The sequence below is a fragment of the Apodemus sylvaticus genome, chromosome 4, assembly GCF_947179515.1.
Source record: "Apodemus sylvaticus chromosome 4, mApoSyl1.1, whole genome shotgun sequence".
Taxonomy (NCBI): Eukaryota; Metazoa; Chordata; class Mammalia; order Rodentia; family Muridae; genus Apodemus; species Apodemus sylvaticus.
This window is the reverse complement of record NC_067475.1, coordinates 39784073-39809661: the sequence shown is the minus strand read 5'-3', so window position 1 is coordinate 39809661 and position 25589 is coordinate 39784073. Positions and strand designations below refer to the sequence as shown.

The 25589-nt window shown below is 39.4% G+C and overlaps 1 protein-coding gene across 2 annotated transcripts in view; it reads right to left on the bottom strand.

The window, feature by feature from the left end:
- Usp53 (ubiquitin specific peptidase 53) overlaps positions 1 to 25371 on the bottom strand; it is a 49876-nt gene extending 24505 nt beyond the window's left edge. Inside the window, exons 1-7 of one of the 2 annotated variants that reach the window (XM_052179309.1) lie at positions 23590 to 23736; positions 10891 to 11551; positions 5528 to 5620; positions 4129 to 4263; positions 2842 to 2955; positions 2680 to 2762; positions 535 to 640 (exon numbers count right to left, since the gene is read on the bottom strand). In XM_052179309.1, the coding sequence (XP_052035269.1) occupies positions 535 to 640; positions 2680 to 2762; positions 2842 to 2955; positions 4129 to 4263; positions 5528 to 5620; positions 10891 to 11034 (675 nt within the window). In that variant the 5' untranslated portion in view covers positions 11035 to 11551; positions 23590 to 23736. Of the gene's footprint in view, positions 1 to 534; positions 641 to 2679; positions 2763 to 2841; positions 2956 to 4128; positions 4264 to 5527; positions 5621 to 10890; positions 11552 to 23589; positions 23737 to 25151 lie in introns of those variants that run through there. The other variant, XM_052179308.1, reaches the window with a different exon arrangement.
- Positions 25372 to 25589: the final 218 nt, after the last annotated feature.

Here is a 25589-nt window from a genome sequence, read left to right as displayed (position 1 = left end):
AACAGCTAGTTGTATTTGGGAGGCTGAGCGAGCCTGGTATTAGACTCTGCCCAAAAAAGTCACTGAAGTAATTTACAATATTATGCAGCAACAACAACAAAAATAATTTGTCACATTTACTCAAAACAACAATGACAACAACATGACTTCTCTGCAGTCATGGGATATATTTCAGACCTCTAAAAGACTTCAATCAACACATGACACTTTACATTTTTTAATAAAGTGAGGTAGACAGATCTCTATAAGTTTGAAAATAAACAATTTTGCAAAGCTAGGAAGGTTTTGTTTTGTCTTTAATTTGTTCTTCTATGTTGCCTAAGCAGCAAAGACTACAGATGTGAGCATAGGCTAAAGAGTTCTCACAATAACAGCACTAAGATAAACAGCTTATGTGATGTAAAGTCATTTCCAATATCATTAAATAAAGATAAATTTTATACATGTCCAGTTAGTACTTACATGATCATTTCTGAATGCCTATTTCACATTTATCAACACAGAAGCACACGCATGCTCCCCAACTCTACTTACAGGACACTTGCGATAGTCATCTGCTGTATTTGCAGCTTGCAGCAATTCCGCAAACATCTCTGGTTTAAATCGTTCGTGTCTTTCCATCATTCTTTCAACTTCATTGCTTAAAAAAAAAAAAAAAAAAAGGAATCTTAATCTAGCCTAGCCTCTGAACGTACAAGAGGTACAACAATTTCACTTGAAAAAAACTGAGTATTCATATATACTGATAGGTGTGCGTTACTCTTCTATCTGAAAACTTAACCATACAGTGAACAATTACTAAATTTGGATGATATAGGAAGAATTAAGACAAATATAAAATCATATTAGAGTATCCCTTCTTTTTTTTTTTTTTTTTTAGTATGGAATAGAGTTTATCCAGGGCATGTGGAGGGGAGTTAAAAAGGTAGTAGAGGCAGAAAAAGACAGACAGACAGACAGAGTAGAGGCCACCATGAGCATGTGGAGAGAGGGGAAGGGGCAGAGGACAGAGAGGGAGCAGGAAGGCAAGAGCAAGAGTGCCCTTTTTAATTACTTATTTATTTACTTTTTGAGATACCATCCTTCTATCTAGCCCAGGATGGCCTGAATGTATTGAAATTTTCCCAGCCAGGCCCCAAACACTTAGGATGACAGGTCGGTGTCACCTTGCCCAGCCACTTTTGTTTAGGACTTCCTGGATGAGGGTAAAGGCTCTATGTGGAAGCAGTTCCAATATAACATGATTTTTTATTCTACTAATTAATAATAAGTTTGAATTTAAATTCTACCCCAACAAGCACAAATTGTAGAAGTTTCTTTCTTTGGCTTAAAGCTGCCAGAGATAGAGCTAAGCATTTCAGCTAGGAGGGGGCAGACTCACTCCACCAGTAAAGTTACCTAAGTGCTAGACCTGAGCCTTTTGCTTCTCTTGTGACTACTAATGGCTTTGTTAGAGCTGGATCAGACATTTTCCTACATTACTGGGAAGGATCCCTCACATTGTAAAATATCAAGGCATATGATACCTTAAAACAACTACTGAAGCATTTTCAACAGAAACAGAGGTCACATACCATCACTACTTTCCATTCCAGATGCTCCAATTTTACTATATGCTTCATAGGTGCGCGGTTGAAACGAGCCACTAATATTCAGTAACCATAAGTAATCCTCTAACACATTGCACAAGTACAGTAGAAAGCACTCAGTCTGATGAGCATTCAAATAACATATGATAGTTTTACAAAAACTGACAGTAGCAGAGTAATGATAAATTTTCTTATCAGACTTGGGTTTCAGTCTTAATCCATCCACCTATGAGGTAGATTTACCAAATTAAGCTCATTAAATTGATAAAGGACTTGAAGTAACTTTGATTGACAAATGTTGCAAAGGTCTAGGATAGAGTTTGCATCTTATCTAGCTGTTTCACAGCGAGGGAGAGGGAAGGAGTGGGCAGACAGGCAGGCAGTAAGCAAGGCAAACTTTTACAGTGACTATTGAGGTCTCAAATACAATAACCTAAAGTTATATTTATGTTTTCCTTTCTTTTCACCTCACCCTAGCTTTTATCACTATAAAGGAGACAATGGTAGAAACAAGGCCAATACAATAGTAAAGATGAAGACATCTTGTACAGTTCATTTACCAATGAGGTTCTCATTCTAAGTTCATTTTCCCAGTTCCATAGGTTTGCTATGAATATAAGAGACATAAAATCTGTGCATTATTATATATTTAGTTTGAAGTACTCTAAAATCTGAAATTTGAGGGCTAATATGTTATGAATGGTAAATTCTAAACCTAAGTTTATGTGATAGGCTCTGCTTAAGATGCAGGTTCACTACAAATGCTATATAAAATTACAGTCAGATTATATGTATGCTATATAAACAACTGAATTCCATATTTAGTCTTAGGTTCCACAAAAAACATACTCTATATGCAAGTATTCCAAACCAAACTTTGAAACTTTAGTCCAGCACTTCAGGTAACCTATATTAAGCTAAATTCTAAGCCTTCAGCTGAGAAAGCTAGCTCCTCAGCTCTCTCATTAAAGCACATTTGATAATATCAGAAAGGACAATCCATACTGTGTTATAAGTTTATAGAATAAATGCTCAGTGTGCTTAAATGTGCTCCTAGCTTCTTTGTTCAATATTCTTCGAGAGGTCTTACCACAGGGCTGTTGTAGAAATGTACCTCACGAGTTCGGTAAAGGGAAGAGGGTCTGAAGAGGCTCCACAGCTGCGGCACACACACTACAGGTAAAAACAAATGCTTAATCTATCACTCACGAGACAGAAGTAAGTATCTAAACAAATAACTACAGCATTTCACCTGTTCATACAGAGTCATGGCAAACTTCTGATGAGTCACACAAGATTTAGAGGTGCACATGTCTGCATCCCTGTTTGGCACCAGGTGAAAGTGAATTCTTGCCAATATGTTTTCCTAATTAAAAAAATTTAAAAAAACACAAATGAAATAAGTTCCTGATCTTGCAGAGAATATCTTAATATACAATTACCTTTAACTGAACATTTTCCAAAGTGTAGATGCAGGAATGTCATAATTGCTAGCTTTCCAATTTCCCTCTCTAATCACTGCAAATGTTCAAGTATTCACCTTTTGCAATGCTAACTTAAAAAAAAAAAAAGAAAGAACTTAAAAGCCTTATTTTAAATACCAGTTACAATGGATGAGATATAGAATTCAGTATCCGAAACTGAATTTCTTATTAAGTAAAATCAGGTTAATGTGTTTTAAAAAGTGCAGGTGTTCCATGTGTGAGCATTTGTGTATGCAGGTGCGTATTCTTGTAAAGGCCAGAAGACAACTTCAAGGGTCAAACTTAGGAACACCGCAACATCATTTGAGACAATGTCTCTCATTGGCCTGGAGCTTAGCAATTAAGCTAATGAATATGTGTGTGTGTGTGTGTGTGTGTGTGTGTGTGTGTGTATTATATATATATATCACACACCCATGTCTAAGGCTCATGAATCATGGATAGGGTGTCAAGACAAGTAGTGGATAACTACAAGAAAACACTGTCTTTTGGATACAGCAGTGCAGTTGCACATGTGAACTCAGAGGTTTTGATAGTACACTCAAAACCTGGGCAAGCTGAAGCCAGATCAAATCTCTGCTCAGAGAGGGGAGAGGTGTATAAAAGTCCACCCTTAGTCACACAGGTTCTAGCAACAGTCAGCTGCTGGGAGAAGAGGAGACAGTTTCCTCCAAGAGTGTAGCTTCTGTTAAGTCAGCCACTCTCCAGTGGAACTACACATCCACAAGTATTTGCGCAGCACAGACTGGTCTTGAAAGATTAAAAACAAAATAGGACACAAAGCTGGGTGGTCAGTATACACATAATATAAAATTTATTATAAAAACAACTATGTGTATTTTTGTAAACTAACATACAGTAAAAATCAGAGCATAAAGCATCAGATAGACAACATAAAGCACAATGATTCAAGTTCAATCTTGAAGGATGAATAAGATATATAGACACTGACCAGAACTGACATTTTCATTTTTATATTTTTGATTTCAAATTTGCATCACACGAGGAATTAAAACTACTCTTCTAAGTTCTTAGGGTTTGTCAGAGATACTTACGAAGCACTCGGCGGCATCATCCATGAGGCCGAGCTGGAATCTCTGCTCGTCTTTGAAGCTTTCTGCGAGAGCATGCCTTATGTTATCTGAGGGAAGTGCTTTTTCTCGACTGTGTTGAAATTGTGCGAATATTGTCTAGAAATCAAAAGTATATCATCAGTAGGTCAAGAGTAAACAACTTTACACTTTAATAATTTTACTACAACATAAAGAAACAGCATGCCCATACCCAGAAATGAATAAAGAACAATCTAGTCCTGAAATTCCATATAAAGCTAATTATTCAAGAACTGCGGGGATGGCTCAGAAGGCAAAGCACTGGTTTGGGGACTGAGTCTGAACCCCCAGAAACCATGGAACAAGCCAGGTGGGCATGGAGAGCCTGACTGCAATCCCGCCATGCAGAAGGCAGGACAGGGAGGCTCTGGAACACTTTGGCTAGCCTGATTCCTCACTGAGCTCTGCAGTAAGCTAAAGGCCTGCTCAAACCATAACAGGGAGAATGACTACAGGAACAACCTACAGCCAAAAGCATCCTTCCTACCTCTAACTCCCAGAGCTAAGCTTACAGAAGAATCCAAATTCAAGTCCTCATGTTTATACAACAAACACTAAGCCATCCTTCCTCCTGTGGGACAGACCTACTTTGAAGCCACCAGAACTCCCCTTACCTGAGGCCCAGCTCTCACCACTCTCTCTTGCTCACAAACACTCTGGTGTGCAGACTCTTCTGGTATTCACAGAACAACATTTTGAAGTTGTTTCTATGTCTACCTGGAAGGTTCTCCCACAAGGTCCTTTACTGAACCTCGATCATCTTTGCTAGATCTTGAGTCAGTTGTCAGCCTCTTGGTGAGGGTTTGTCTCATTCCTTACTACTTCCTGGGTTTCCCTGGCTAGTATTTCCCCCTTGGCCTTTCACATCACTTTTATCTCCTAACTACCCTCCGTGCAGCTCACACACTGACTCCTAAGGACAGAAACCTGCGAGCAGGGACTTGGCTGTTGTCTTTATGTTAACAGATCTCACTATGTAGCTCAGGACAGCCTCAAACTTGAAATCTACCTGCTTCCACATCCCAGTGGAAGGAAGAACAGAGATTGCTACAGATTATGCTCGGTGCATTAACCCAATAATGAGAGCAGGACCTAGAACTCAGTAGCAGCTAAGACCAGACATTAAAATAAATAATAATTACAAAACAATGAAGAATAGTCTCAACAATTTCATATTACTTAAAAAAACTAACTTTTAATTGTTGAACATAAGAGCAGGAGATTAAAAACCTGCCATGTTTTAAGGATTCACCTGTAAAACTATGCTATTTGACAATGAACTTCAATCACTAAATTAAATAACCATCAAAATTAAAATCAATAGTAATTACTATATAGTTACCTTCAATGCACAAAATATACAGGCATCTCCCTGACATATATGTCCAGTCAGAACTCTCAAGCTTCTTCGGAATATATCTAATTGCCATAAAACCTAAAAAACATTTGAATGAAAAACAGAATTGAGATTGTGCTCACTATGAAAAAAAAGCATATTTGGACATTTTAAAAGCAGTACAATAGTAAATAACTTCTTTAATCTCCTGTATATAACTGGACTTGCACAATCACTAGAAATGGGAAACACTACATAAAGGAAATTTCTATTGATTCACATGAAAAGCCATGATGGGAATAGAGAAAAAAAAAATCCAAAAGCTTTCAGTGAAGTATTTGTGCACAGACAGGAAACAAGGGATACTACATGGAGAATTTGGCAGAGACATGAAAGAGGAAGAGATTATAATACTTGGAAACCCCAGAAACCTAGGAAGGAAATATAATTAGACTTTAAAGCTAGGATGTGCTAAATAGTAGTCAGTGTGTCGTAGCAAGAATGTGTGACCAGTGTATGTGTGATCACACACACTAACTGTCAGACCCTGTGGTAATAGGAACCACAGCATGGTGAGAGCCAAGTAATGGCCTGAATATATTCGCAACAATTACTCCTTGGACATTTGCTACTAAGAGACAAAGTCAAACTACAAAAAAGTATAACAGTTGAAAAAAAAATCAGTCCAGTACCTAAAACCCATTTTATAAAACCCACATTGTATGCAGTGGAATAATATCACACATCTCAGTTTTGGGAAGATTAACACACCAAAGCATGTACTGCAAGGCCAGATACATGACTGATATGCAAGCAAGTTTATCAGGATTCCCTGTATCTTTTTAGTAATTTCTTCAAATAATATAACTTAGAAGAACCCACTTAAAACATCTAAATTCTCTCAACAAAAAATAAGATGTTAGTAAAAGGTTAATAAAAGCAAAATGAGTGTTTTGTAAAGTACTTGGTAATACTAACTTCTTATATATTATCTCAGTATATCCTAAAAATACAAGATCGAGATCCTTTTCAAAGGACTCAACAAAAATGAGGAAGATTAATGATAGCAAAATGTCTAACAACACAGATCTGAAGGCAGATAGCTAGGGTTCCAGCTCCAGCTCTTCTGTTGAGCAGTTCTTGAGCTGACAACCAAATGTTTACTATAGCATCTATCACCAGGAGTTGTAAAGGTTAAACGAAATGGTATGCATAATAATCAGACAAGGATCTAATATATAGTAATTACTCAACAAATGTTAGCTATTAAATAAAACTTTGCTTCTAACTCAAAGAATTTGCCAGCATCTAACATGTCAAACATAATTCTTTCTTGACACCTGAAAATTTAAATTATCCAGTAAATAAGAAACCCTCAAGAATCTGTTCATAAAGTCAGTAATGTCTTTCGATTTTAAGATTTATTTTGAAAAGGAGACTGAATAGAAGTGTTCTCCATGGATGGGCAAGAAGAGTTTCCTTAATGGCAATCTCAGTGCCAGGCATGGATGGACATGTCCTTACCAACTAGAGGCACCTCAAAACACACGGGCTATTACGATTGCATTTGGTTGCCCACCATTAACTAGATGGTAAGACACTACAGCTAAGGATACCACTCACTTCCACTGCAGGACACAGAGAATCAACCGGACTGACTAGGAAACCCTCTACCTGCTGGCTAGCATTCAGTACTGGAAGGAGCTATGCATGATGATGGCGGAGAGAAGACATGCATCATCAGTGGTCTTACTGGATGCTGTGAATTACAATATTGATCTGCCTGCCACATGTAGTGTACTCATGCAACAGTGGCATGGCAGCTATGGGAGTAGCCAAATGCTTTCTGATTGGATACAAGGTCTGCGCCATTTCATGTCTGAGTTTGTAAACTTGTCAAAAGGCCATGACTTGGGATGTATTAGGATCTAGGGATAGAGCATATTAGTTTTGTTGTCAAGTTAACTTCTAATATCTAAGTTTATAGCAATGGGTTTGTGTTGCTCTCAACTCTGGTCAGAGAAGTTTCTTTTTGTTGTGGTAACAGTTACTGCAGAGACTATCTGACCAATGTACCAAGTGTAAACAACAGCCAGCACTAAGCTGCTGGATGAAGAAGAGAACTCTGAAATGCAGACTTCTGGATGTAACATGGTTTTTGCAAATGTCATCTCACAGTCCTTATTGTTATCTGCAAAGAACCTGTACAAGATTAAGCCAGTAGAAATTCTAGCATGAATAGGAAAGACACTATAGGAGCCCTAACCCCCAGCAAAGGAGCTTTTGATGACTAAAGGCTACTGAGTCCCTTTGGGAGTGTGTGTGGCCTCTCTGTGGCATGGGCCCCATGTGCACGTCAGTATTATTTGAACTTCCACCACTACACCAAGCCATGAAACAGGAATGGAGCCGAGCTGGGGAGTCCCAGAGAAACTGGAGGAAGGCAGCAGGGGATGGGTTTAAGAATACATTGTATACATATATAAAAATTTCAAAATAATATTTTTTTCTGTACATTATTCAATACGGTAGCATAAAACCTTAAAACAAATCCTTATCACAAAATTATGCTAATTATAATCCACCCGTATGCTATTTCATAAAATTATACTCTGTAGCCTGTTACAAAATAAGTCTCAGCTAATTGTTGAACTAATTAGTTTTTAGCAATACTCCTTTTTAATTTCTTACATGTAGTTATTTAATATAAATCCTAAAAGATATTATGCAGGTTTCTTGCATTTCTACATATAGCTTTAAGTACCTCCAAAATCAATGCATATAATCATATTAAGTTTCCCGAAGGAATATAAACTTTGATCCTCACTTTAAAACACTGAAATGATAAGAAATAAGAAAGACAGTATATAAATTCATGCACTGCCTTTTACTAGATTCAGACCTTTCCATAGCTACATTTGAAATTGGTAATGGCCTTACAAGATGGATTCAATTTATTTCTGAGCAATCTTTTAAAATGATCACAAAACTGATTACTAACAAGCTGTTTTCTGACAGGAAGTCTACTTGAAAAGTATTTTCTTCCCAATGAGGACTGGCTTTACAAATTAGCCACATCTGAACACTGGGGGATGCTGGAGCAGGTAGGGCAACATAGGGCAGAGCACTGCAGAGCCCTCCCCAAGGGTCACACAGGCTCCTCAACATAGGGCAGAGCACTGCAGAGCCCTCCCCAGGGGTCACACAGGCTCCTCAACATAGGGCAGAGCACTGCAGAGCCCTCCCCAGGGGTCACACAGGCTCCCTCCACGTAGGGCAGAGCACTGCAGAGCCCTCCCCAGGGGTCACACAGGCTCCCTCCATGTAGGGCAGAGCACTGCAGAGCCCTCCCCAGGGGTCACACAGGCTCCCTCCACGTAGGGCAGCAAGCACATCCTGGACCAGGGAATGAAACACTCAAATGAACTAGAAGAAATCATGCTCAGAGTTCATGGAGGACCAGGATGAGACCTATTCTCAATAGTCAAGGTGGAAACTTAGGGTCACAAGAGCACTGGCTGAAGTAAAAAAGTGTCTGAAAAAAAAAAATTAACCTTAAGAGTAAATAAAACTATCCCTGCCCAAAAACCACAACACCCAAATAAGCAGACTGTTTTCAACTAAATTAATCTTGGCCCAGAATAAAGTTTAAGAGTATCTTTAGGAATCCTGAAAATATCTATAACCTCACAAGATAAAACTTCTATAACAGCCAGTAAAAATTAGTAGCCATTAAAGCTAAAAAAAAAAGGGGGGGGTATAGAACACCAAAATTCTGTGTAAAGGGTAAAATTAATAGATAAGCACAGGAAAACAATTCATAGACTAAAAGTTAATATTGAACACATGAAGACACATATCAAATATTTACTAATGAAAATCAGAATGTCTAAGATAAAAAAATACATTTTTGTTGTCTGTTTGCCCAAACAGGATTTCTCTGTGTTGCCCTGACTATCCTGGAACTCAGTTTGTAGACCAGGCTGACCTTGAAGTCAGGGACCTGCCTGTCTCTGTCTTGGAAGTACTGGGATTAAAGGCGTGCACTACCACAGCCAGAATGAAAAACACAGTATCAAAAATAGCAGATTAAACATTGAAAAGGTAAAGGATTAACTTCAAGACACAGAACCAGAATCCAGAGAATGACACAGGAAAAAAGACACTTGTTTAAGGTCCAAAGTGAACTAGAGTCAGTGTTTTCTGAATTTCCCCTTTCCTGGGGGAGCTAACGACCTTTCACGGGGAGATCTGCCCCAGGTGGTGAACAAGCACTCAAATGTTGGGACTTGTGGCATGTCACACATGTGCAGAGTCATTAAACAAACGATACAGCTCTATCTAACATTAACTGTTCAGAAGAAAACATAGGAACTGCTCAAAGAGCAAAGCTTATTTCACAGATTATTAAAAAAAAGATGTTTATATACATATTTATTGAAATAACTTCAAAATGGTGTGAAATTAATGAAATAATCTTTAGTTAATCTAAAACAGTGGTACTCAAATTATAATTTAAGTGGCAGTTTAAGGGACACTGTGAGGTGAAAGAAAGTAAATTTGCATTTGTTTTTATTAATTATTTTATTTACTTACATCCTAAATGTTGCCCCCTTCCTGGTTCCCGCTCTCAGAGTTCTTCCTCCTCCCCCTCCCCTTCATCTCTGAGAGGGTGTCCCCCAAATTTGCATTCTTATTTCCAATCTAGTTCATTTATTTTTGTCCCATTGACTGGGATTTACACCTGACTTATTTTTTTAAAAACATGCAGAAGAGTGTCAGCTAATTAAAATAAAAAATGTTTATTTTAAAATATTTTTAATTTATTAAGCATTTTGAATAAAAATGTCCTTTATACCAGAGCAGTGTATCATTCTAATTATTATAAAATATCATTTCTAATTATTATAAAACCCAAAATGTTCAGGAGGGCATTCTGAACGATTAAAAGTGACATTAAGGTATTCGAAGACTGAGCAGAAGGCTAAAGTACTGGTCATGCATGCCTGAGGACCCAGGTTCAGATCCCTGGACCACATAGAAAACATCAATTGTAAAGTGTAACCGAAGTGGTGGGAGGGAGGAGTCGGCTTTTCCCTGGAGTTCAACCAACTGAGTGGAGCTGAATAGAGGAGCTGTGTGCACAGTGAGAGACCAGGCTTCAAAAATGAGGTGGACAGCAGCTGAGGGAGACACCTGGTACTAACTTCTGACTTCATGTATCACACACAGAAACCTGTATGTTCATGTATGTATAAAGAGGTATATACAACCAACCCTACACACACAGAGAAGTCATTCCAATCAATGAGTTAAAAGAATCCCTTAAAAGCACATTAAAGGCTGAAACAAGTAATTAATGGTCTCACCTGCACAGCACTGTTAAGAAAGCAGCTGTTCTGCCCTGGCTCATTTAACAGGCCCACAGTCGGGGCCAGGGACAGCACACTTCCGGCCGGATAGGCTTTGCCAAGGTTACCGCCAGGTTTCCGTAAAAATTTTACCCAGGCCATTTTCAAGCCACTTCTTTTGCATTAAAGTTAAGTAATATGTTTATGTGGTATTCTGGACAAGAAAATGGGTGATGTTGACTTGTCCACTTAATTCCACTGTAATCCACAATAAAACCGTATGCTTCCAAGTCCATATTGTTCCTGATGTGCTACAGTTCTGAGAACTTTCATATGTAAAAACAAAGTAAATGTTGAATTTCTGAGAGCTAAAAAGCAACCTATTTTAAACAAGGCCTTCCAGGTTTAATAATTCTTAAAATTTATAAGTTGGTCACACTGATAAAAATAACTTTAGCTGTTAAAAATATATGATGAATAGGTCATTTTCGTTAACATGTGAGTCATTAGTCCTGGTGGGCTGAAAAACGGGGAAGATTCAAGGTGCAGAGTGGGCCTCTTCAGGGTTCCTCTGGTCATTTGTTTTCTTTATATTTCTTTAGTGAAGCAGCTTTTCTGTGATCCGGGTAAAGTTAGCAAAGAGGACTCCATATTTTATCAGCATGACCGCAAAGAAAATCTACCAAAAAAAAAAAAAAAAAAAGGAAAGAAAGAAAAAAATTAAGTAAAAGCCGATCAAGAGTTTCTCACTTATTATTTCACACAATCATTGAATAAATCACAACTCATTATCAAAAGGATTAGAACAGCATTCTGAAATATGAAAATAAAAACATTTAGATTTTTTTAAATTGTTAGGATATCACTATCTACACAGCAATGTTCAGAGAAAGATAAAAGAAAAATATTGTCTGAGAAAATTAAATGAGGTGGTATTCTGTATTTGCCAACAATAAATTATTGTATTAAATAATTTTATGGTCTATAAACAAATTGTCTTTTTTCAAGAGTTAGATTTTTATAAATTGAACTAGTTCCTAAAGGAACTAGACTAAATAAAATTCCCAAGTAAGGTATTCCACTTTTTTTTGCAAATGTGTGCTCCTGTTTTAATGGACTTTAGATGTTCAACTGCTGAATTAAAAACAAATACCCACTATCGACATTTTGTTTAACCAACTAAATTTCCTTCTTGTACTCTTTCATTTAACAAATACTTACAAATACCAAACACTGAACTAACACAATGAGGAATGTTTAGACAATGCTTCATACTTTGACAACATAAAAATAACTAGAAGAGTTACCTGTTACGTATTAAGGGGAAGGAAGCAGGATAGCAAGACAGCTGAGAAGGACTCACTAAGCAGCATATTCCACATCACGATTTGAAAGAGGTAAAGCCACTGGAGGAGAAGACACCAGCCTCAGATACTAAGCCTGGACCATATCTGGACAATGTAAGAACACAAAGAAGCCCAGTGTGGCAGGACAAATGCTAAGGAAGAAAGCATGTGCAAAGGGAGGCTAGGCAAAGGAGAGCGCACAGGGTCTTGGTAAACTTAAGTGAAAGTCATTGCATTCTATCTTCAGAGAACATAAAAGATGAGAGATTAGGCCAGTCTACCACCACTGATCAAATACCCACCAGAAACAAAGCACTAAAGAAAGCAGAAAGCCTCAGTCTCTACAGAATAGGTCAAAGACCTTGTTTCCAGGCCAGCTTATCAGTTGCCTGGTCTCAGGTACATTCTTCCTGTGCCAGAGTCAAGGACTGCTCACCGCATACATGAGGTAACAGTAACTGACCTGCTTAATGAAGTAAAATATTTTTAAAATGATATAGTATGTTAGCTAGCTGTTTCTTCTATTTAACTCTATAATTTGCACCCTCCTCTTAAAGAGATATAAATAATCCTGAAATGCATAATATAAGGAAGCTCTTTATTGGTAGCTGTTACGTCGTGACTGAATAAGAATGGCTCCCATAGAATCACATGTTTGAATGCTCGTCACCAGCTGGTACGACTGTAGGGGAAGGTGGAGGAGGTGTGGACTTGTTGAAAGAGATGTATCACAGGGGATGGGCTTTGAGGTTTCAAAAGCCCATCCCATCCCCAGTTAGCCTTCTCTGCCTCCTGCTAATGGATCAAGATTTGACCTCTCTCAGCTGCTGCTCCCCACCATGATGCTGATGAACACACATCCTCTACAACTGTAAGCCCCAAATAAATGTCTCCTTCTAAAAGCTGCATGGGTCATGGTGTTTTATCTCCGCAATAGGAAAGTAATTAATACAGTAGCAAATTTCTATTTGTATTTTAAAATTCTACTTGTATGGTCAGAGGACAACCTCTGGTCATGGTTTCTACTTTCTACCTTGTTCAAGACAAAGTCTCTTCATTGTTTTTCTGCTATGTAGGCCAGATTAGCTCCTGGGAATTCCCTTTCTCTGCTTCTCAGCTCTCTGTAGAGATGCTGGGATTAAACACTTGGGCTCTAGATTCAACTTTCATGAGGGTTCTGGAGATTCAAGCTTAGGTCCTTATACTTGAACAGAAAGCACTTCTATCACTAAGCCATGCCCCCAGCCCATAAATCCCTATCTTTAATAGAATGTCCTTTTAAAATTATATTCTTTCAACAAAAGTTAATTGTCACCAATTCCACACCATGAAATAAAATATGTGAAATAATTATTTCCTTTTAAGAAGTCAGGTTTGGGAGGGGCAATGACAAATACTTTAAAATACTGTGCCTTCCATTCCTACATAAGATGTCTGACAAGCCTGTGCTCTTAATTCTTTTCCTCTACCCCAATACTCCACATATGGGCCGTGACCCCTTTGGAAAGGGGGGGAGGGTGTCAAATGACCCTTCACAGAAATTGCCTGAGACCAACAGAAAACACATATATTTATAGTATGATTCATAATAGAAGCAAAATTACAGTTTTGAAGTAGCAACCTTCAATAACTTTATGGCTGGGGGTCACATCACAACATGAGGAATTGTATTAAGGGGTCAAATTAGGCAGATTAAGAATCACTGCTTTAACCTATCTCTAAAGATAAAAGTTAGTCTAATGAAAAATGGAAACTGCCTGGGGCTACCAAAAGTGACTGGTTCCTATAGGACGAAGGAGACAGCAGCTAAGAGATGGAGAGCCAAATGTTACAGACCAAGAAAGAATTGATAGTTGTAACCTTCCCATTCCAGAGAACTCTAAGTACACACAATACAAATATGGGAAAGGACAGCTACCCAGTGCCATCTGGGAGGTAGAGATTTTACATCAAATCTGTATTACAGGATAACCAATTTGGGAAGTAGATGTGAGAACAGGCCTAACCTCTGTCCCTGTCCACATCCCCATTACATAGATTACTTTACATTACCATTCCTGTAAGCAGGCAATTAGTTCCTTTTAAGGAAGAAATGGCTCAGCAGTGAGCTCTCTGCCAGAGGACCAGAGCTCAATTCCTAGCGCCCACATGGCAGCTCACAGTTGTCTGTAACTACAATCCAGACTTCATCACTGAAGTCCTCCACCTCCCCATCTAGTCTCTGAAATCAGCTCGCACACATATTAGAGCTGTCACCTTACTTCACTTTCTCACAATCAGGACTAGCTTATGACTCCTCGGGGAACTATAACTAGAGTCATAGAAAACATGAACACAGAGAGAATGCAGGCCAGTAAGATGGCTCTCTGTTTAAAGGTGCTTGCCAGCAAGTCTGACAGTCCAAGGTTGATCCTTGCAATAAAGACACCAATTCCGTAAGTTGTCCTCTGTTGGTCACATGTGTGCTGAGATGTTCACATACAAGCAATCTCATGTTCACTTGCTATAAATAATAAGCAAGCAAACAAGGTAAATAACAAAGAACCAAAAAGAGGTAATGAACTGAACCCTTCATAATATGGGAAATGAAAGAGCAGAGAAAAGACAAAGAACATAGTACTAGCTAGCTGACAATAATGTATAAAACGAAAACAAAAAAATATGGAAAAGGATTTGTGAGCAGTAAGTTGAGGTTATACGCATAGATTGAGTCATCTCTCAAGGCCCGTTAGCTTCAGTTTGCAGTAGATAGGATTAACAAAGAGGCCCACGAGTGGCCAAGGTGCAGAAAATCATAGAGCAAATGCCCAGTCCTAAATGGAACAGATATACTGTACCCCATCTTCCAGAGGCTTAGGGCTCAATGGAGAAGAGGTAGAAAGAAGTGTAAGAACCAGAGGCAGTCTATGACCTAAAGGAAAGAGTATGTTCTGGACACTGCATGGAAGCTACACTTATGAACTCACAGTACTTGAGACAGCCCACACAAGACCTCTGCAATCTCAAGCCATACATACCAAATCTGAAATGGAGATTAGAGCTGGACAGGAAATCCCAGCCCTAGCTGAGGAGCACTAGCTGAGACAACTGAGGACTTCTAGGAGAGTCAGCATCTTCTAAGAATGTAGCCCCGGGTAAGTAGACCACACTCCAAAGGAAGGCCACACATCCAAGAATATCTGAGCAACACAAATCTGTCTTGATAGGTTTAAAAGCAACACAATGTTGGATGGATAGAGAAGGCATTGGATCTAGAAAGAAGGGGGAGGGTACTGTGCATAACTTTCATAGTACTACTAAAAATAAGTTCTCATACAAAGCACTATAAAAGCAATACAAACACACACACACACAAACAAACACTATTTAAAAAAGGGAATGTACTCAATCAATGATTCCTAGAAAGAAAAAGTAAATACCTCTAGAAAGAGGTAAGAATTTCAGAGCTCAACTTGAAAGGTTAAACAAGCAAGCAAAGTGGATGACGTAAAGTCCAAATATAACATGAAGACAGAAACTGTCAGGTGAAAGGATGAATAAGACGAAGTTTCTGCAAAGGCTATCACATTAGACAAATCTTCATAGGGATGATTAAAGCAAAGGGAGATATGAAACCAACAGAACTGATACAGGAGACAAGACCATATGGAAGCAGTAAAAACATTGTTTATAAAAAAAAAAAACAAAACAAACTCTTCTACAAATCTAAAGGTCCCGATGACTACACAGGAACATATAGTCCTAAAAGTAATTCAAGCAAAAGTATAAACAAAAAGACTAAGTAGTTGAGGGGAAAACAGAAGAGACAAGCATTCTCCCACTGACAGTGGCACCAGAATTAGACGAAAAGTCAAACGTTACCCAATTTTCAAAGAACCATTATTTCCCAATATTAAAAGTGTGTCAAAGAATGGAAAGTAAAGCTTATTTCAATGGGAGTCTCTATTTATGCTTTAGAAAGCATGGGGGGGGGGGCTATGTTGAAAATAAGTAACACTGTTCATAATAGACAAAAAGTGGAAATAATCAAAATTCCATCGACTGATGGATAGATGGATAAACAAAATGTGGTATGGCCATACAATGGAACATCAGTCACCACAACAAGAAATGAACTACTGAGTACATGCTACAGGGATGGACAGCAAGTAAGAGCTAAGACACGGAGACTGGACGCCTATTTTGATCCCATTCACACAGTACAACAGGGACTGGAGAAGTAAGGTCTGGGGTTAGAGGTGAGGTTTGGAAAGGGGTGGCAGCTAAGGGATTTTTCTTTTTTCTTGGTGATAAAGTACTCTAAAATCACAGTGATGAATGTACACTTGTGTGAGTAACTAAGAACTACTGGCATGTACTTTAAATATGAATTAGACCATACATGACTCACACTTCAAAAAAAAAACTACTGTGGCAGTCTGGCTTTCGCTGGTCTGTTTGGAAGGCAGGCCATCTAGAGCTCTGGCTTCTTCCCCTCTTGCTTACTGGAGCAAGAATGCACTAAGCTTCAGACAACGTGACTTATCACAAATGTTTATTGCCTTGGAAGGCTACAATTTGGCATATTCTTAGTAGAGAATGTATGTTAGCATCCTCCAACAAATAATGTACAACACAGTCTCTAGTGGGCTTCCTGGTAGACAACATTTTCATATCACCATTAAGTATCGACTGGAGGAAGGAGATTCCTGCATAAGCTCACTGGTAGGAGGCCCCTGAAACCTCATCTTAACTGCTTTATATTTTATAAACATACTTAGCTTTATATTTTTTCACTGCAACAAAGACTACAATGAATAAAACTACATATAAATCCTGAGACCTACTCTGAAATATTAAAGAGTGCTCTTCAGTTTCTTCAATTCAGAGGCAAATGATTCAGCAGTTAAGAGCTACCAACCTTACAAAAAAATTTAAAAGTATTGGTGGATTAAAAGGGAAATGGTCTTTCTTTTATTGTTGATTAGTTAAAAATACACACACACATACCCTTCAAAGCCAACACTGAGAGCTGAACACTGCAGAATAAAAGCATTACTTGGTCTATGTGTATTGGGTTCCCGCAGCGAAGCACGCACCATTAGCAGAGGCACACTAGCCTAACAAGGTATCTGCAGAGGCTCTCATCCATTCTCAAAGCGAGGTGGCCTTTCAGTATGAGAGGCGGGGCTTGTTTACCCCACAGCTCCAGCTCTCTAACCTTCCTCCACCCTATCAGTACAGCAGATACAAGTCCTTATCTGTCCAAGACACTTGCCTCCTGCAGACCACTTTCTTATGGTGAGGGTAATGTAGACCCAATGTATGTGACTTGCTCAAGCCTCACACTCTGAAAGGACGGAGCAGCTAAGCAGCATCCCCACTTCTCAGCTGTGTGACTCTATGGAACTTGGGGAACTGCTCTACAAGCTGGAGGGGGGGTGCTCTGTGGGACACACTAGAGAGCATCCTGGACTCCACTCAAGGTTTGCATACACAGGCCCTCCCCTTCTTATTCCTCACTCATGAGGGATACCTCTCCCTCCTGCTGGCCTGGTCGTCTCTGAGTCTGAAAATGATAAACTGCTTCTATTATTCCACAAGTTGTGTGAGATGCTTCCTTTGTCTCACTGGCTAAACACACTCAAACCTGACTTCTTTCTCCATTAGAGCTCTAGGAGAGAATGCTTCTCCCAAACTTAATGCAATTTGAGCAAGGACCACAGGGAATCGCTTTAACTTCCGAGAGAGAGAGGATACATAATTACACACAGGTTCTGAATGCTTAGGCCCTAGGTTGTATGCTAGAATAAAAACATCAGAAAAAAAATGCATGACCCAAATTGCCTAAAGCCCTGTCAGGGTAAGTCATGTTTACAGCCTCTCCAGAGAGAGACACCTTGGAATCAAATTAAAGGGGAAAAAATCAACAGCATTTTTATGTAACAATGATCCCATTTGGTGTAAAGCAATGAAATGTGGGAACATATATGTTTTATGTGAACATCCAAGCAATTTCCCCTGTATTTGAAACAAGGCTGCTCAACCAACCTGCGGACAAGGAGGAAAAAATCTGTACCAAAAATAACTGAATTGTCCTAGTCACATTTAAAATTATCTATGTACATGTGTTCACAATAAAACTAAACCTCAAGAAATTTAATGCAGTACTGTTAGGATCCTGCAGGAGTAAAGGGTAGCTCTGTAAATTCAGTATCAAACTGTCATAGGAATATCACACTGTTGTAGGAATTAGAAGTAGACAACAAGCCAACATTTTAAATTTTTTTTAAAGTGAGATTAATATATAGAATTCAATGACAAAGCAATACACATCAAGCTTAAAAGAAGCTGCTAAAATTTACAGTTCTGGATACAACAGAAAACAAGACTGAATACTAATCACTACAACGCAAAGGACGAAAAACATTAAGAAAACAATTCTCTTCAAAGAGAAATGAGACAAGGTTGCAAGAACTATAACCAACAGAGAATGACTACAGAATACAGAACTACTGAAGGCTAAAACCAAGACCAGTTACACAAGCAGAAAATACGCTAAGACAAATCAACGAACAGAGAAGACTAAATGGCTAGCAAATACTTCCACCTTGGAAAGGAGTTAGGTGGGGTGGTGGGGTGGGTGGTGGGGTGGTGGTGGTGGTGGTGGTGGTGGTGCACTCCTTTAGTCCCAGCACTTGGGAGGCAGAGGCAGGCGGATTTCTGAGTTTGAGGTTCTGGGTAAGGGCAGCAGATGTCACACTGATAAGGGAAAGAATACAGAACCCTTCAGATGTGAAATCAAAGATGAAGGTGCTGACTGTCCTGCTTTTCTAACTCTAGGTCCAACAGCCAAAAACAAAGCAAACTACAGGGATTCCAAACCTAAAAGACCTAAGGCCGGGCTGACAATGAACTCCTCCTTGTGTTAATCTTAATGCTATTAGACACGCTATTATAGATTTCTTCTCTGTTTTTCTCTTCTGCTTATATTGTGGCTGGTCTCAGTATTCAATAAGATAAAAATTAAACAGTTTGGGAGATACCAGTATCAATTTATTTTCACTATCTTTATTTTTATATCCAGGATTTAAAAACTAGCCTGCTTTTCAGAGCTATGGTTATTCAACAAAATTCATTCCTCTAATGTACAGCTGAATGAGTTTTGACATGTAATCACTACCACAGCCAACTGTCTCCAATTCCCCAAAAGCTCTCTCAAGCCTCTTCATAGTCATAACCTTTTCTTTCCAGTATAGAGAGAAGTAGAATAATATGCATGCATACACGTACACATACTCACATACTTTACACCCTACTGTCTACAACCTGAACATAGGCAAGATATGGCATCTATGTTTTCTGACACAGATGATGACAGATTTTTTTGTTTGTTTGTTTGTTGTTGTTGTTGGGTCAATCTAATGACAGAAGCCTTTAAAAAGCACCGAAAGCTTTCTTCAGCTGGTAGGGGGTAGGGAGAAGGTGAACAGATTTCACCCCTGCAGGGTAACAAGGATGTGGAGCCGACATGAGGAGTGTGTGGAGCTTTTAGGACCAGAGAATTGAGATTTTAGTCCTACAAGGAAAAGAATCTGCCTATTGGCAGATTCTTCCCTGAGGACTCTGCCAGCCAGAAACCTACCCACCATTCGGCACTCTGACCTCGGCCTTGGGAAAGCAACGGCAGAGACCTTGTTGAGCCCATCTGGATTGACTCACTAAAATTATGAAACTATAAAACAATTAAGAGGAATTATTTTAAGTTGCTAAACTTGTGGTAATGTGTTACATCATAACAGAGAATTATACCAAACTAAAACAAACATGTCTCTGCTTTTGTTCCCAGAATTTCAATATTCTAAATTTCACACAAATGAAATTATATGATGTTTATTTCTCTTGGAAGAATGCTTTTGAGTTTCATCAACTTACTGGACAACTCAGCAAGTTGTGTTGTTGTGAAGTAACACACCCAAATCTATATTTCTGTAGTGCTTCCAACTCATAGTTATTGTAAACAAGCATGAACACTTGAGCACAACTCGTCTGTAGTCTGGGTTTCCTCCCACTTCTCTTGGGAATATACTGAGTGGGAATCCTGGGATGTAGGACTGCTTATGTTTCACTTCATTAAAAAAAAAAAAAAAAATCACCAAATGCATTGTAAGCCTTCAAACACTTGCATTTGGGAGCTAGAGCTTCAGCTGCACCAGGTCTTCAGCAACAATGGTTGCCTCAGTCTCTTTTATTTAGAGATGCTGTGGTCTGTATTGTTGGCATGTGGCTGGAACACATTTCTAACTAGTGATACCCATCAGCTTTTCCCATGCATAGGTGCCTTCATACCTCTCAGGAAAGAAATGACGTCCAATCTTCTAGTCACTGTCTTACTGTATGCCTTACTGACCTTTAAGAATTCTTTAATTTTGAAGTATTAAGTTTTAATGAAATCTAACTTACCAAGTTTTTAGATTTTATATCTATTTTTTGTTTTAGCAGTTACACAAAATACCCATGTTTAGATATTATAAGTAATAAAAAAAAACAAACCTATCTCTCACAGTTCTGAAGGCTTGGAATACTCTGGGAATACTAAGGTAGCAGTGGCTGGTGAGAGCTTACCTTCCTCAAAGATGATGCCTTCTGGTATCCACACATGGGAGTACAGGTGAGCAAGATTACTCTAGCCTCCTCATTCACGAAGGTTTTGCTGTCATGACCTAATGACCTCCCCCAAACCTCACCTGTTAACACTGCTGCACTGGGGATTAGGTATCAACTTAGGCATTTAAAGGGTTCACAAATATTCACACTACAGCAACTCTCTAAATATACCTACCCTCTAACCTCACTACTAGCCACCTGATCTTTGCCTTTTCCCATTCCAGCATACTGGCTCCTTATCATTCTCAAACACATAACAAGCAAATTCCTACTCTTGAGAGCCTTAGCCGTGGGATCCCTGTGCCTGGCATTACTAGTGTTTTCCCTGATCCTCATGTCTTTGCCTTCTTGTTTTCTCCAAAGTCTCACCTTCTAGACTACCCTAAAATTAAAGTTGCAAACCATGACTTCCATCTTACCTTCCCAACTCCCCTTGGCACTTTTTACCTTCTAAAACACTATGTAATTGACCTATTGTACTGTATGTCTTGTTTACTATCTCCTCCTCTCAATTCTCTGGAAATTTAATGCAAATCCCAAGCATCTTCTATATTTATTGGATGAATCTGAGAGGGAAAGGTGAAATCCTAAATAACAAGTGCTCCTAACAAAGACTACCTATCAGAGTCCATCCTTTTGACACTGAAATATGCTGTCGTTCACAAACATGTCCAGTTGTACTCACAGCTAGCCTGGGACTAGCCAGAAAAAGTAACAGAAAGGGCATTTTGCCAACGCTCATGTCTTTAGTCCCTGATATGCTCCCAGGAGTAGCATCTCCTGTCTGCTCAGTTGTCATCTTAATCTTATGGTGATGGCTTACCTATTTTCAGATTCCCTTAGTTATACTGTCTATGGTCTACAGGAATACGGGGCAGCTCTCCAGATGTAATGCAGGATGAAATAACCCACCATCCTCTGTCAAATCAGAATTGACTTCATCAGTGTGGTGTGGATGGAAATTGATAGAAGAAAGGGAAGAGAAGTAGAATCTTACAAAAGTGAGGGTGTAAGAGAAAGAAACCAGTGTACTACCCTTTCACCTTTGGAAACAATGTAGGGGTAGTGGTCATGGTTCAGAATAGCCAGCAGTGAAGCATAGAGGAGGAAGAAGTCATAGCTGGGAGTGGTTGCCCACTCCTAACAGCACTCAGAAAGCTAAAGCACTGGGTGTGAGGCCAGCTCAGGCTACATGGCGAATTCCAGAGCATACTCAATTATACAAAAATTTTGTCTCAAAAAGTACCCCCAACAAAAAGAAAAATTCCCGACTTATAATTATTTAACACTTTATTAATATTTGAATCTCTAGTATCTAGTACACAGAATATGTTAGAAAAGGTTTACTGAGAAAAACCTGCTAACCCAGAAAAACTCAAATGTTAAGTAAGAAAGAGTATTTCTGGGAGCTAGAGATGGCTGAGGAGTTAAGAGCGTTTATTACTTTCTCAGAGGATCCACATTTGATTCCCAGAACCCTCAGGGTGGTTCAGAATTGTCTGTAACTCCAGTCTAAGGTGATCTGCTTCTGGTCTCTGTGGGTACCATGCACACAGATGATGTAGACATACAGGTAAATACCCATCCAATAAGAACAGAACAACAAAAATCCAACAATGCTCCTTAAAACTTTCCCCACCTTTAATTCTTTTTTTACTGTTCAATATGATAAACTTCATACTATCACAAAGGCGCCATACTTTCTCAGATAACTAATTTTATATACTAGTGTAAAAAAGATGGGACTGAGGCTCTCATAGCTCTGTGGTCACAGTACTGGCCTACTATGGGCAAGGCCCATGACCTAGTTCAATAACCAGCATCAAAGAACAACAAAACACACACACACACACACACACACACACGCACAAAGTTTTGAAAAGTAGGATAGTCAAAGTTTACATAATATTTTGCTTTCCAGATTACAAATATGAATACATGAGGCAATTTGAGCCCTGTGACCTCTTCCTGTGGTCTAATATAAGCTCCTCTGACAGTATTTTTTTTTTAAAGAAAGATGTTACAAAAAAAACAGTCACACAGAAAACCAGTTATCCTACGCCTTATATAGTACACCTATAATCCCAGTGCATGGGAAACTGAAGGAGAACTGCAAACTTGAGGTTAACCTAGGCTACACAGGAAGACAACCAACTACGTAAATAACAAAATTATAGGCAAACACTACATTTCTGATCATGGACCACTAAGGAATTGGTATATGGAAAAGAATAGTATAAATACATTTGTGTATGTGTGTGTGTGTGTGTGTTTCATATATATATATAAATATATTATATATATAAAACCTGCCAAAATTAGAGTGGCATATAAAGTTTTTTAAAATCTCAAGAACTTGTAAGAATTTTTTTATGTATGGTAGAGTAGTTACACCTATTTCTTGTTTCCACTATACACATTGTAAACAAGCATTTGAATAATCATTGCAACACAAAGTTAATGATATACCATATCAATACTACATCTGTATCATCATTAATTTCTACCCTGCTTTTCCAAGATGACACAAATCAGCACATGTCCACCCTTAAAACAAGATCTCAGGAAGAGCTCTGTACCGTAGCACACTGTGTCCAAAATGTTTGCATGTGCACTATATAAGCTACCAAGCTTTCTGTAGATTGTCATTAGGGTCTATAATTAGGTCATACCTTATAGTTAAAGCTGTGAAATAACAAGTCTGCTTAGTGTTTTAGTAACTCACCTTCGCCAGTTAACTTAAACGACCACTGTATGGAGATAAGATGTATTTTCCAAAAGTTGTAGAGTCAAGCAACTTCCTTGATTCATTCCTTCTACAACTACAGAGTCCCAACATAATGAAGCAACTGGAGTTAGTGTCTAAAAGTGCACAGCACCCCTTAAAATAGACTAGATTTCTTTTCCTTTTTAAAAACTTATCCTGTTAAAACAAACTTCCAAGCCATTTCACACCAAAACTGCATTTCTCAACACTACATAGTGAAAATAAACTTTTGAAAGTAAATAATCAGAGTACATACTGAAACTGTAAGGGCATTGTAGGTTTTCTTACTAAAGGGCAAGAATAAATAGAAAATGCATCCTACCACTAAAATGACAAACTATTTTTTTATTTTAAAAAGTGACGTATACATCTTTTAGAGAAAATAGTAATGAATCGTTAGTGTCAAGTATCATGATTTCGATAGACCCTACAACCTTATGAATAAAAAATAAATCCTAAGGAAGAGGCTTGTTTGGGGGGGGCAGGTTTCTTGTTTTTTACCTTTTGGGAAAAATACATAACTACCATTGACGTTATTTACAAACTAAATCACTTTCATAAGTTTATAGTCAGTAATCATGAACCTAGACACGTTGTCTAAAGGAGCTCATTTTAAAAAGTCTCTAAAAGATAAGTCAAAAACAATTTTTCATACAGCTCCCACTCACAATCTATTTAGAATTCTTGACTGTAGCAGATAAACATTACTTTTGAAGACCTTTTTTCTTCACTATTTTTTTCTTTTCTCTTTAACACAATAGAGGATCTTTGCCTAGATCATCATCGACACAGAATTGAAAACAATAGAAAATAAAACTTACAAGTTATCAATGTCACCAATCCATTCTATCAAAACTTTATGTCTGCATTGGCTACGCCTTTTAAATGTGAAAATCTGCCTTTTCTCAAACGTTCCAGTACCAATCACAAAGAACTTAAGTTTACAGCCAATGAACCTCGAAAGTAGCCTTGAAATTATCTTAGAGGAAAGAATATGTTTCCAGCTATGGAAGACCGCAAGCAGATAAGGACGTGCAGTACGTTTTGCAAGCATTTATCAGGATCCGCACGGAGAGAGCAAACCTCTAGAGAATAACAAAACCTCAAAACAGGCTCAGATTGCAGGGCTTCAGATCCTCCCGGTTACACCTGTGCAGGCACTTCCTGTTCCCCGCGCCGCCGGCGAGTAGTTCGGTAATTGTACCGTAAACCGCCGTTTAGAAGCTAAACATTAACTCTGTACAGCTACTGAGAAACCACCAACCAAAGACTCCATCACAACCAATCCAGTCTGCTCCGCCAGGGAGGGACGCCTATCCTGCTGGAGCCCTGGTGAAGGCTGAGTGCTCGGGCGGCCGTGGGGCTGGACCGTGAGCCGCAGGAGCCTGGCCAGCGCATCCCGACCCGGCCCGATCCCGCTCTCAGCCTGAGGCCACCCGGGTGAGCGCCCCCCGAGCAGGGCCAGGCCGTGGGGACGAGAGCCCTCCGCCCTCTGCCCAGCGGGGGCTCCCGAGACTCACCCCAAGCTCTACCTCCCGGCGCCGTAGCCTTCCCAGTCCCACTGGCCCGGCTCCGCCTCGCGCCACCACCCACAACGTCGTGACAGCCGAAACGACACGCACGGAGACCGAGGGCCACACCGCCACTCTCAGCCGCCAGACCGCGCAGAGCATGCGCGCACGCCCAAGACCCAGGGGCCGGTCTGGGCAGTGACACCTGCAATCAACAGGTCTCTGGACCCCGCCCTTCCCCGCGTCAGAATGCTCCGCCCCCTTGCGCCGGCCCCGCCTCCTCATCTCGCCCCGCCCCCGCACGCGAGTTCCCTGCTTTCCTGCAGGCGATGCCCTCTTTCCGCGGGCTTCAGTGAGGCGCGAGATCCCGCGAGAGCAGGACTCGGGCTTCTCCCGATGCGGGGGTGGCGCGCGGGGCGGGCTGTGGGGCAGGGACGTGACGGATCC